Source organism: Canis lupus, chromosome 25, assembly GCF_003254725.2.
Source record: "Canis lupus dingo isolate Sandy chromosome 25, ASM325472v2, whole genome shotgun sequence".
NCBI lineage: Eukaryota > Metazoa > Chordata > Mammalia > Carnivora > Canidae > Canis > Canis lupus.
Genome location: NC_064267.1, coordinates 18,173,585 through 18,185,752, shown reverse-complemented (window position 1 = coordinate 18,185,752; position 12,168 = coordinate 18,173,585). Strand labels below are relative to the sequence as shown.

The following is a 12,168-nucleotide window of genomic DNA, read 5'->3' as shown; positions in this document are numbered from 1 at the left end:
TTGTAATTTAATACATGCTGAAGCATTTAAGGACAAAACAACATTATGTCTGCATCTGACTCCAATCATTCTGGAAAAAAACAAACATGTGCATATATGGTGAGAAAAGCAACAAAGCAGATGTTGCAAAATGTTAGCAATGAATCTGAGTATAAGAGTATGCAGGACATTTTTGTACAGATACAACTCTTTATAAGTATGAAATTATTTCAAAATAAAAAACATTATCTTAAAAATATCGGAAACTGTTACTTTTTGGAGACTTTTGGTTATTGATTTAATTTCTTTAAAAGTTTAAAAAATATTCCTATTTTTGGGGGGCAGCCCGGGTGGCTCAGCAGTTTAGCACCTGCCTTCAGCCCAGGGTCTGATCCTGGAGACCCAGGATCGAGTCCCACGTCGGGCTCCCTGCATGGAGCCTGCTTCTCCCTCTGCCTGTGTCTCTGCCTCTCTTTCTCTCTCGTCTCTCATGAATAAATAAATAAAATCTTTAAAAATAAATAAATAAATAAAAATAAAAATATTCCTATTTTCAGGGTACAACAGGATTTTAAGTTCAAGCCCCATATTAGATATAGGGATTACTTAAAAATAAAAAAAATTAGATTTATTTACTTAATTTTGGAGGGAGAGAGACAGAATGAGCAAGGACTTGAGCAGGGGGAGGGACAGAGGGAGAGAGAGAGAATCTCCAGCAGATCCCCCACTGAGCTTGATCTCACAACCCTAAAATCAGGACCTGAGCTGAAATCAAGAGTCAGATACTTAATTAGTCAATTAAGTACTCAGCTACCCAGGCACCCCTTAAAAATAAAATCTTAAAAACATATTCTTATTTCTTCTTGGATTTATTTTATTTAAAAGATTTTATTTATTTATGAGAGACACAGAAAGAGACAGGCAGAGACATAGGCAGAGGGAGAAGGAGGCTCCATGCAGGGAGCCCGATGTGGGACTCGAGCCTGGGACTCCTGGGGAAGAAATAGAGACTCTAGGTATTATTCTGGCTACTGGAAAGGGGCTCATGGGCATTATGTGATTGATCACTAATAAAAACTATGGACATCAAAAACTTGATGAGCTTCCTTGATTGGCAATACTTTGTGCCTGGGAAAGACAACACTATCCATGTTTCTTCATGGAGAAAACAACCAGATATGTGTTTGGACCCTCCCCAGACTCTGCTTAATATATCTCTTCCCTTGGTAGCTTTGAACCTACATCCTTTCCCCATAATAAACTGTGAATGTAATAACTTTCTGTGAATTCTATGAATCGTTCAGCAAGTTACTAAAACTTGAGGGTGCGTTTGGGAACCCCCTGAACTCATAATTGTTGTCAGAGGTGAGGACAATTCTTGTGGGAACTGTTTCCTCAGACCTTGCAGTTTGGCCTTTTCCTTACAACAGGAGATTGTAATAACAAGGGATTGGCTAGTAAGAAGTGAAGAGAATGCTAGAAAAAACAGGAATGTCAGATATAAGGGACAGCAACTACGTTTACGACTAAGATAGAGTGCCCATGGAAGACATCCCTACCCACCCTCACCTTGCCAGGGTAAAATTCAGACTTTATTGAGTGGGCCATGACCATAACTCACAAAATGGCAGAGAATGCACTATGGTGATGCACCACCAGTGGAACTTTCTGGAAATCTGTCCACTGGAACTTAACTAGAATTCCTAGTGTTGTGGCAATGCAACTTACAAAAATCCCCCCTCTATACTTGCTGAAATTCACTCTGCCAGTCGGGTGCTACTGGTCACCATTTACTGCAGGCACTAGGCCACGTAGAAGTTGCAAACACTGTGGGAGCTTGCTTCTGGAGAAGCCACACATGTTGCAGGAAACAGGCTCTGGAAGCACTATAGAAGCTTGGTGAGCAAACAATTGGACCAGATGCAAAACTGTTTCCTCTTGTAATGAACTCCTCAGCACTATCTATTGACCCATTTAACATTATGCCAGTTGGAGAAGGAAAAACAAAGTACCCAAATCCATTTCATGGAGTAGGCAAAGGGTGAATGTGAAGCTGACAAGCAATAAATTGATTACTAAACTAGGTGATGTCAGGTTGGTTCACCCATTATAAAAGTTTCCATCCACATTTACCTTATGGCTTTATGATCCATTGATGCCAAATTGCCTAGGTCCTTTGTTAAAAGGTTACCTTAATTTTAACTTTCTTCAGACTAATCATGATTCTTACTATTATTTTATTTATGCTGTACACAGTTATTATATTTTCCAAAATATATACACATATTCTTTTTTTTTTTTTTTTTTTTGCCATTGCTTCCCGAATACCACTCTTTGGTTTCCATTTAAAATTCTGCTGATTGGGGTGCCTGGGGACTCAGTGGAGCATATGACCCTTGATCTTGGAGTTGTAAGTCCAAGCTCCACATTGGGTGTAGAGATTACTTAAGAAAATGAAATCTTTTTAAAAAACTCCTGCTTATTGGAGTGTCTCATTTATTAGTTCTTTCAGTGAGGGTCTGTGAAAAGTAAACCCCCTCAATCTCTGCCATAAAAAGTGTTTATTTGCTTTCATTCTTGAAGGATCATTTAAGTAAGCAGGTATAGAATTCTAAATTGACAGTTATTTTCCCCAGCACATCAACTATGCTATTGAATCATATTCAGATACCGATTGAATCTAATGAGAAGTTTATAATTTTTTTTTAAGATTTTATTTATTTATTCATGACAGACAGAGAGAGAGAGGCAGAGACACAGGCAGAGGGAGAAGCAGGCTCCATGCAGGGAGCCCAACACGGGACCGATCCCGAGTCCCCAGGATCACACCCTGGGCCGAAGGCGACGCTAAACCACTGAGCTACTGGGGCTTCCCCTAATTATTCTAATTTGATTTTTTTGTATAAACATTTTAATTTCTCTCAAGGTTTTTTTTCTTTGTCTTAAATGTTCTGCCATTTACCCCAGATTGTCTAGACAAGGATTTGTTTTTAATTATCTTGCTCAGAATTAAGTATGCTTTTTCATTCTGGAGATGCATATCTTTCTTTAATACCGGAAATTCTTCAACTGTTTTTTTAAAAATATTGCCTCACCCCAATTCTAATATTTCCCTTTGGAACTCCTGATGGACACATCTTTCAATTAGCAATAATCGCGCCTCAGATAAACCTCATTGGCTACGATACTGCCACTGTGCAAGGCTGATGGACACATTTTAAAATTATTTTTTTCTTTCTTTTTTTCTATTTGTGGTAAAATACATACAATATAAAACTTATCATTTTTAACTGTATAGTTCAGAGGCATTCAATACATTCACATTGCTGTACAACCATCACTACCATCTATTCTCATATTTCATCTTGTAAAACTGAAATTCCATACCCATTAAACAATAACCCGTATTTCCCCTTCCCGCAGCTCCTGGCAACCACCATTCTACTGTCTATCTTTATGATTTTGACATGTAAGTGGAATTATACCATATTTGTCTTCTCGTGACTGGCTTATTTTACCTAGCATAATGTCCTCAAGGTTCATCCATGCTTTTTTTTTTTTCCCTACACTTTTTTTTCTAACCTATTTTCTCTGGAAAAATGGAGAAAGAATGGTTTCTTTAACAAGTGTTTCTGGGACAACTGGATATTTAAATGGAAAAAAAAAAGAAATTCGTACATTTTTACAAGTGATTTACATATAAAAATTAACTCACAATGGATTAATGACCTAAATAAAAGAGTGAAAACTATAAAACTTTTAGATAAAAACACAGGTCATATCTTCATGACCTCAGATTTTCCAGTGGTTTCTTAGATACAATACCAAAATCTGAACAATGAAATTATAATCTGAGGAACCCTTGGCTGGCTCAGTTGGAAGAACTTTCAACTCTTGATCTCAGGGTCATGAGTTTGAGTCCCATGTTGGATGTAGAGATTACTTAAATAAATAAATAAATAAATAAATAAATAAATAAATAAATAACTTAAATAAACAAACATTTTTTAAAAGATTACAATTTGCACTTCTTCAAAATTAAAAATGTGTATCAAAAGGAGTTATTGAGAAAGTATAAAGACAACCTATCATAAGGGAGAAAATATTGGCAAATTGCGTATCTAAGAAGGTCTATTATTTATAATATACGAAGAACTCTTACAACTCAACAAGTAAAAGGACCTTGTATCCAGTACTTTTTCCAAGAAATATCATGATGACCTAATGGTCCTAAATACATTAAATGTGTTTCAGTCTAACGGGATTATTTTATTTATTGCTCATATTGCCTTATCTTTGTCAAGTGAAAGCCTCTTCAATTTGACTTTCAAGTAATTTAAACATAACTCCAATAGTGTTGGATTGTGTCCTCACTGGCTTGAGAGTCACAAGACATTGTACATTTCCTGCCCAAGCCTGAAATCAGTTTTCTAGTCCTCTCTCTTCAATAGACAGAGCTAGGAAATCTGTATCTCTATCTATCCTCCCACGCCTGCAAACATGAAGTATTTCATGAGTTCAAACTGATACTATCAATTCAAGTTTAGGACTAAAGGTATTTCAGGAAACTATCCTATTTTAGATCTGTGTTTTTTTTTCTCTCACAGGGAAAATATTTATTCTCAAGGACATTAGGAGTAATATAATTAGAACATAATGTAATACTTCATATGCTATAGCCGATATTATGCATAAAGTAGACTCAAAAAATAGCAACATAATTACTGAAAGTAATTTTTTTAAATGTGTTTGCCTGTTTTCCTTTATCCATTGTTTCTACATTTGTTGTATCTGATTTTTAGCGCATATATTCATGAAATACTATACTCTCTTCCTTAATGCCAAAAATATATTTAGTTCTACATTAAATTCAATCCTCAAAAAAAAAAAAATTCAATCCTCACCATTCTCTTTATGTTAATTAATGTCATTCCAGCCATTATGGTTGTCCAAAGATCATTCTCTAGTAGATTTGGAAGTAAGAGTTCATCACTTCTTGGCCTTTTGGCTAAGATCGAGTGGAAGAAAGGGTTCATAGCAACAATATTCTCTGAGTTTTTCCCTGCAAGTTTTTGATCATTTCTCTACATCCTTTATGTTTGAAAATTAAGTTTGCTGGTTATGAGATGACTGGCTCACATTCTTCTCTGTGATTATCTTAAATATATGTCTATTGGCATAAGGTATTGCTATCAAGAATGCCTGGTGACAATAAATTTTCTTTTATCACTTGTACTTGGGGTCTCCAAAGAATATTTTCTTTTTCTTAAAGAGTCTAATAAATTTTTTTAAAGTAGGGTCCACAATCAACGTGGGGCTTGAACTCACAACCCCAAGATCAAGAGTTAGTTGCATGCTTTACTGACAGAGCCAGCCAGGTGCCCCTAAAGTCTAATAATTTTTAAAAATATGTTTCAGTGTTTGTCATCCAGGGTCAATTTTCCCAGATTTGTGCACTGAGTGGCTCGTCAATTGAACATCCAACTCTTCATTTTGGCTCAGGTCATGATCTCAGGGCCATGGGATTGAGCCCCACATCTGGCTCTGTGCTCACAAGGAGTCTGATGGAGATTATCTCCTACTCCCTCTGCTCCTCCTCCTGGTCAGTCTCTCTCTCTCTCTAAAATAAATAAAATATTTAAAATTTTTTTTTGAAATATATTTAAAAATATTTATTCTTTTTACTTACTTTGTTTCTTTGATGACTCTTATGAGATATATATTAAAATGTAATTATACTATACATTATATATGATTATGTTATATATTTCATTATTTTATAAAATCTATATATTATTTTACTGTGGCCTTATATTTATATATGTATAAAATCTTCATTGCTTGTCTTTTACATTTGTACTTTCTCTCTTTTTTTTTTTTTTTGTACTTTCTCTTGAATATTTTTCATCTCTTTCTTCATTTCTGTTTGATTTTCCTCCTTTTTCTCTTAGGACATTTTACAGTGTTTATTCACTTTTGTGTTTCTTTTAGTTTTTTTCTTTGTTCCTGAAGTGATTCTTTTCTGAATTCTGTTACCTCATTTCTGTTTTTTTCTGGTTCTTATGTTGTTCTTTCAATTTTCTATAATTTCTAATGTCTTTTAACTAGTTTTGAAGTATTAGGGTGTTGTTTCCATCTGTTTTACAAGCATACGTTCCTGATGTCTTTTTATGTTCCTTTGGGAACTTCTCTGGTTTCTTAATCTTTATTTTAACAAAGTACATTAACATTGCATAAGATTTAACATGGATCTGCTTCTATTATTTATTTTTACTTTAAATCGGTTTCCAAAAAAATAAAATAAAATAAAATAAAATAAAATAAAATAAAATAAAATAAATCGGTTTCCTAAACTTTAAGAAGAGGTAAAATTTAATTTTATTTTGCTAATTTTACAGCTCTATAGTGCCATCTTCTGTTGTTTTTTTTTAATTATTATTTTTAAAGATTTTATCTATCCATCCATGAGAAGACACAGAGAGGCAGAGACATAGGCAGAGGGAGAAACAGGTTCTCTGCACGGAGCTGGATGCAGGACTAGATCTCTGAACTCTGGGATCACGCCCTGAGCCAAAGGCAGATGCTCAACTGCTGAGCTACCCAGGTGACCCTCTTGTTTTTATGAAAAGTCACAATATATGGCAGTTTGCTTTCTGAGATATTCTGATCCTGTCTCTGCTCTCTACTTTGTTTTATCTGTATCCTCTTTTTCCTTTGTGTTCTTTGCCCATCTACTGCTTAAATCTTAACACTCCCATGAAGAGAGATTTTGCTGAGAGTTTGAGAGTTATTTTTGAGAGTTATTTTTGAGAGTTTATGAGACCATCTTTCTCATTACCTTTTTATCTTTCTGAAGACACCTTGTGCAATATGCTGGAGTTTCAGATTTTATTCTCAAATTTACTCACGGAAGTTTCCCAATGAATGTCACTTAGTAATTGAGGATTTTAGTTCTCTCTGGTGCTCTGTTTCTTCCCTATTTCCTCTTGCACAGATACTGATACCATTTATCTCTAGCAGTTTTTGGTGGTTTGTTGCTATCTGTTTATGTTTTGAAGCCATGGAATTGCTACATTACTTAATTTTTTTAAAAAAAATCTTATTTATTCATGAGAGACAGAGAGAGAGACAGAGAGAGAGAGAGAGAGAGGCGCAGAGACACAGGCAGAGGGAGAAGCAGGCTTCATGCAGGGAGCCTGATGTGGGACGTGATCCCGGGACTCCAGGATCATGTCCTGGACTGAAGGCAAGCGCTAAGCCACTGAGCCACCCAGGGATCCCTGCATTACTTAATTTTATTGTAGATGTTATTCAAGGATTCTTTTTTTTTTTTTCATTCTAGTTCTGTGTGGGCTTTTTCTTTTTCAATAGAGCACATAAGCTTTATTTTTATTTTTTAAAAGATTTTATTGATTTATTTGAGAGAGATAGAGATAGAGAGCACATAGCAGGGGGCAGGGGCAGAGGGAGAGGGAGAAGAAGACCCCCTGCTGAGCAGGGAGCCTGATGTAAGATTCCATCCCAGGACCCTAGGATCACCACCTGAGCAAAGGCAGACACTCAACCGCTGAGCCACCCAGGCATCCCAAAGATACGATTTTTGATTTTGCTTTTTATATTCAAGGTTTGAGCAGTCTTTGTCATTAAATCCTTGGCATGCAATATACTTGTCATCTTTTCATAAAATGTCAACAGCTATCAACAGGATATCAGTATTTTCAATCCTATTAGGATTGTTTTGACCCAAGTAGATTAGAATATGCCAAGGAGTATACTTAAAACTGTTAAAATATATTAAAAGGGCATGGCAATAGCATTTAAATTAGAATATCTATTTCCTTTGGTTTAGATATCTATGTTTTGTTTTCATTATCCCAAATAATAGCCAGTTAGCAATAACTCTCAGGTTTTTTTCCCCCCACAGTCCCTAGTAACCTCTATTCTACTAGGTGTCTGTAAATTTGCCTATTGTAGATAGCTCATTTAAGTGAATTCATAAAATACTTGTCCTTTTTTGTGTCTGGCTTAGTCCACTTAGCGTATTTTCAAGGTTCATCCATGCTGTAGCATGTGTAAGGACTTCATTCCTTTTTGTAACTGAATCATATCTCATCATTTTGTTTATTCATTTCTCTGTTGATGAATATTAGGGTGGTTTCTATCTTTTGGCATTTGTGAATAACTCTGCTATTAGCATAGGTGTACAAGTATATGTTTGAATCCTGTTTTCAGTTCCTTTGGATTATACAGAAGAAGGGCATGACTGGGCCATGTGGTGATTCTATATTTAGCTTTTGGAGGAACCCCCATTTTAAAAAAATAGACCTTACTTTTTGGAGCAATTTTAGGTTCACAGCAAAATTGCATGGAACTATAAGTATTTCTCATATGCTCACTGCCCCAACATGCACACACACACACACACACATACATTCTTCAGCACTATCAACAACATGAACCAAAGTGGAATATTTGTTACAAACCTATGTTGTTGATACATCCTCATCACGCAAAGTCTGCAATTTATCCCCTTAGGGTTTACTTTTGGTGTTGCACATTCTATGGGTTTTGATATATGTATAAAGATAGACATATATATACCATTATAGTATCACACAGAATAGTGGCACCCTCTAAAAATCTTCGTATTTATCTCTCCCAACCCCTGGTAACTACTTTTTTACTTTTTCTATCTTTGTGGTTTTGTCTTTTCCAAAATGTCATATAGTTGGAATCATAAAACATGTAATTTTCCAGATTCTTTTTTTTCATTTAGCAATATACACTTAAGACTACTCTGTCTTAAAAAAAAAAAAAAAAAAGACTACTCTGTCTTTTCATGGCTTAATGGCTCATTTGTTTTTAGCACTGAATAACATTCCATAGTCTCAATGTAGCATCGTTTATTTATCATCTACGGAGGGATAAGTTTCTATGTTTTAGCAATTATGAATAAAGCTGCTATAAACATAGATGTGTAGGTTTTGTGTGGATATCAGTTTTCATCGCATTTGGGTGAATACCAAGGAGGGTGACTTTTGGGTTCTATGATAAGAGTATATTTAGTTCTGATGCACCTGGCTGGCTCAGTCAGCAGAAAGTGTGACTCTTGATCTTTAGATTGTGAGTTCAAGCTTAATATTGAATGTAGAGGTTACTTAAAAATACAATCTTAAACAAAACAAAACAGTATATTTAATTCTGTAAGAAACTGCTGCCAGAAACTGAAAGTTTGTGTCCCCTAAAAATTCTTGTCGAACTCTCAAACCCCAATGCAATAAAATTAGGAAATAGTGCCTTTGGAAGTTGAAGTACTCTTAAATGGGATTAATGTCCTTATATAAGAGACCTAAGAGAGCTCCCTCACCTCTTCTGTTGAATAAGGACACCGTGAGAAGATTCCTGGCTGTGAATCAGGAAGGGCCCTCACCAGACAACATACATACCCACACCTTGATCCTGGATTTCTCAGCCTCAAGGACTGTGAGGAATAATTTCTGTGTTTACAAGCCACTCAGTCTATTTTATTCTGTTGTACAGCCTAAAAAAGACTAAGATAATTGCCAAACTGTCTTCCCAAGTTGCTGTACCATTTTGCATTCCTATAAGCAATGAATAAGAACTCCTGCTGCTTCACATCCTCACCAGCATTTTGTGTTGTGTTTTGAATTTTGACCATTCTAATAGATCTCATTGTTGTTTTAATTTGCAATTCCCATTATATGCAAATATAATTTGCATATAATGAGATGATGGTGAGCACCTTTTCAAATGCTTAATTGACATCTGTATATTTTCTTCAGTAGATATTTTTACAGGGTTTTGCCCATTTTTAAATTGTTTTTTTTATTTTTTAATTTAGTTTTAAGAGTTTTTTGTATATTTTGGATAACAGTCCTATGTGGATGTATGTCTTTTGCAAATATTTATTCCAAGTCTGTCTTATCTTCTCATTCTCTTGAGTATCCTGTGTGGTTTTATGGGGGATATAGATAGAATAAAAAAGTATATCACTATTACCACCAGTTTTCCAAAAGTCCTTCTAAAGTTTTCTTAAAGTTAATTTTTACTTACACATTAAATATATGAATAAATTCTCTTTGTAAAGAAAACGTTTAATACAAAAAGATAAAATGGCTTTGATACCTCTCTAACCCTTATCCTATATTTCTGTATTTTCTTCTATAATACCAAATTGTTTCCTGTGTATTACATACATGGATATGTACCTATATGAAACATTTAGTACATATATGTTTCTTTTGGACATAACTGATAATTCAAACTTTGTAATATTCTGCACCTTGTTTTTATCTTTTAACAGTATATCTTCAAACTTTTTCCCCTGAGAGTAATGTAGATCTGCCCCATTCATCTAAAATCCCCAATATACCCACTTTTGTACATCACCACTATTGCCCTGCTAGGCAAAGCCACATTCATCTCTCACCCTGCTTCTACTCTTACTCCCTTACAAACAGTTTTCTACAAAACAGCCTAAATGATAAATAAATAGTATACTTTTAAAATCAGATTTTGTAATCTAAAGACTCAGAACAATGGATTTTCATTGCTATGAGTAAAATCTGAAGTTTCTTCAGTAGAATGCGAATACTCTGAAGGCAGGCACTTTTTATTTCTATTTTTTTATTATATTTTTTATTGTGGTAAATATATATAAGACTAACATTTTAATCATTTTTAAGTGCATACTTAAGTGGTATTAAGTATATCCACATTATCACTACATTATTATTGGATTGTACATCCACAACCATTATCACTATCTACCTCCAGAACTTCTTCTTTATCCCAGAGAGAGAAACAACACCTATCAAGCAATAACTCCTCATTCCCACCACCTCCAGCTCCTGGTAATCACTATTCTACTTTATGTCTATAAATTTAAAAGGCAAGAAGGTTTTGTTTTTTTTTTTTACAGGCTGACAAACATTTATAAACTATATTGAGAACTACTGCTATTTCAGGGCATAGTAGCCACAGCTGTGTGCTCCTGAACAGCTACCATCGGTAGTACAGTTTTTGTTTAGAATTTTGTACTTTTCAAACCAAGATAATACTGAAAAGTAGCACTTGAGACGTTCAACAGACTGAGCCACCCAGGCACCCAAACAAACTGATTCTTAAGTTTATATGGAAAGGCAAAAAGGTCCAAAATAGCCAACACAATACTGAAAGAGAACGAAGTTGAAATGATGCTACCTCACTTCAACATCTGCAAAGCCACAATAATCCAAACAATGTGGTATTAGCAAGAAAATAGAAAAAGAGATCAATGGAACAGAATATAGAACCCAGAAATTGACCTTCATGAATGGGGTGTCTGAATGGCTCAGTCAGTAGAGCTTATAACTCTTGGTCTTGGGTTGTAAATTTGAGCCCCTTGTTGAGTTTAGAAATCACTTAAAAATAAAATCTTAAAAAAAAGAAGAAACTGACCTTAATGAATATAAATCAACCAGCAAAGGCAGTGCAATGGAACAATACAAATGGTGCTGAAGCAACTGGGTATCCGTATACAAAAAATAAATAAATAAAAAGTTAAAAAGTTACACAAATACCTCATGCCCTTCATAAAAATGACTCAAAATGGATCACAGACCTAAGTGTAAAATGCAAAATTATAAAACTCCAAGAAGAAAACAGAGCAGAAAAACTAGATGACCTTAGGTACAGAGATGACATTTTAGATATAATACCAAAGGTACAGTCTAGGGAAGAAGTAATGGGTAAGACGAACTTCACTAAAATTAAAACCTTTTGCTCTAGGAGAGACAACATCAAGGAATGAGAAAAGTAAGCCACAGATTGGGAGAAAATATTTGCAAAAGGTTTACCTGATAAAAAAAAATGTTATCCAAAATAGACAAAGTATACTTAAAACACAACAATAAGAAAACACACAACCTGATTAACAAATAGGTCAAAGACCTTAAGAGAGGCTTCACCAAAGAAGATATATAGGTGGAAAATAACCATATGAAAAGATGTTCCATATTATGTCATCATGAACATGCAAATAAAATCAATGAGATATCACCACACCCCTATTAGAATGGCCAAAATCTGGGACATTGACAATACCAAATCTGGCAAGAATGCAGGGCAATAGGATCTTCCATTCATTGTTTTGGAAGACAGTTTGGCAGTTGCTTACAAAACTAAACA

General features: G+C 34.8%; 1 protein-coding gene and 1 pseudogene across 1 annotated transcript in view; one reads left to right on the top strand and one right to left on the bottom strand.

Moving 5' to 3' along the window:
* The window catches only part of LOC112669570 (translation initiation factor IF-2-like), a 44,289-nt gene that overhangs the window by 19,869 nt on the left and 12,252 nt on the right, over positions 1-12,168 (top strand). Inside the window, exon 4 of the mRNA XM_049100801.1 lies at positions 3,403-3,448. Coding sequence (XP_048956758.1) covers positions 3,403-3,448 — 46 coding nt within the window. The remainder of the gene's footprint in view (positions 1-3,402; positions 3,449-12,168) is intronic.
* LOC112670230 (U4 spliceosomal RNA) lies at positions 3,019-3,184 on the bottom strand (annotated as a pseudogene).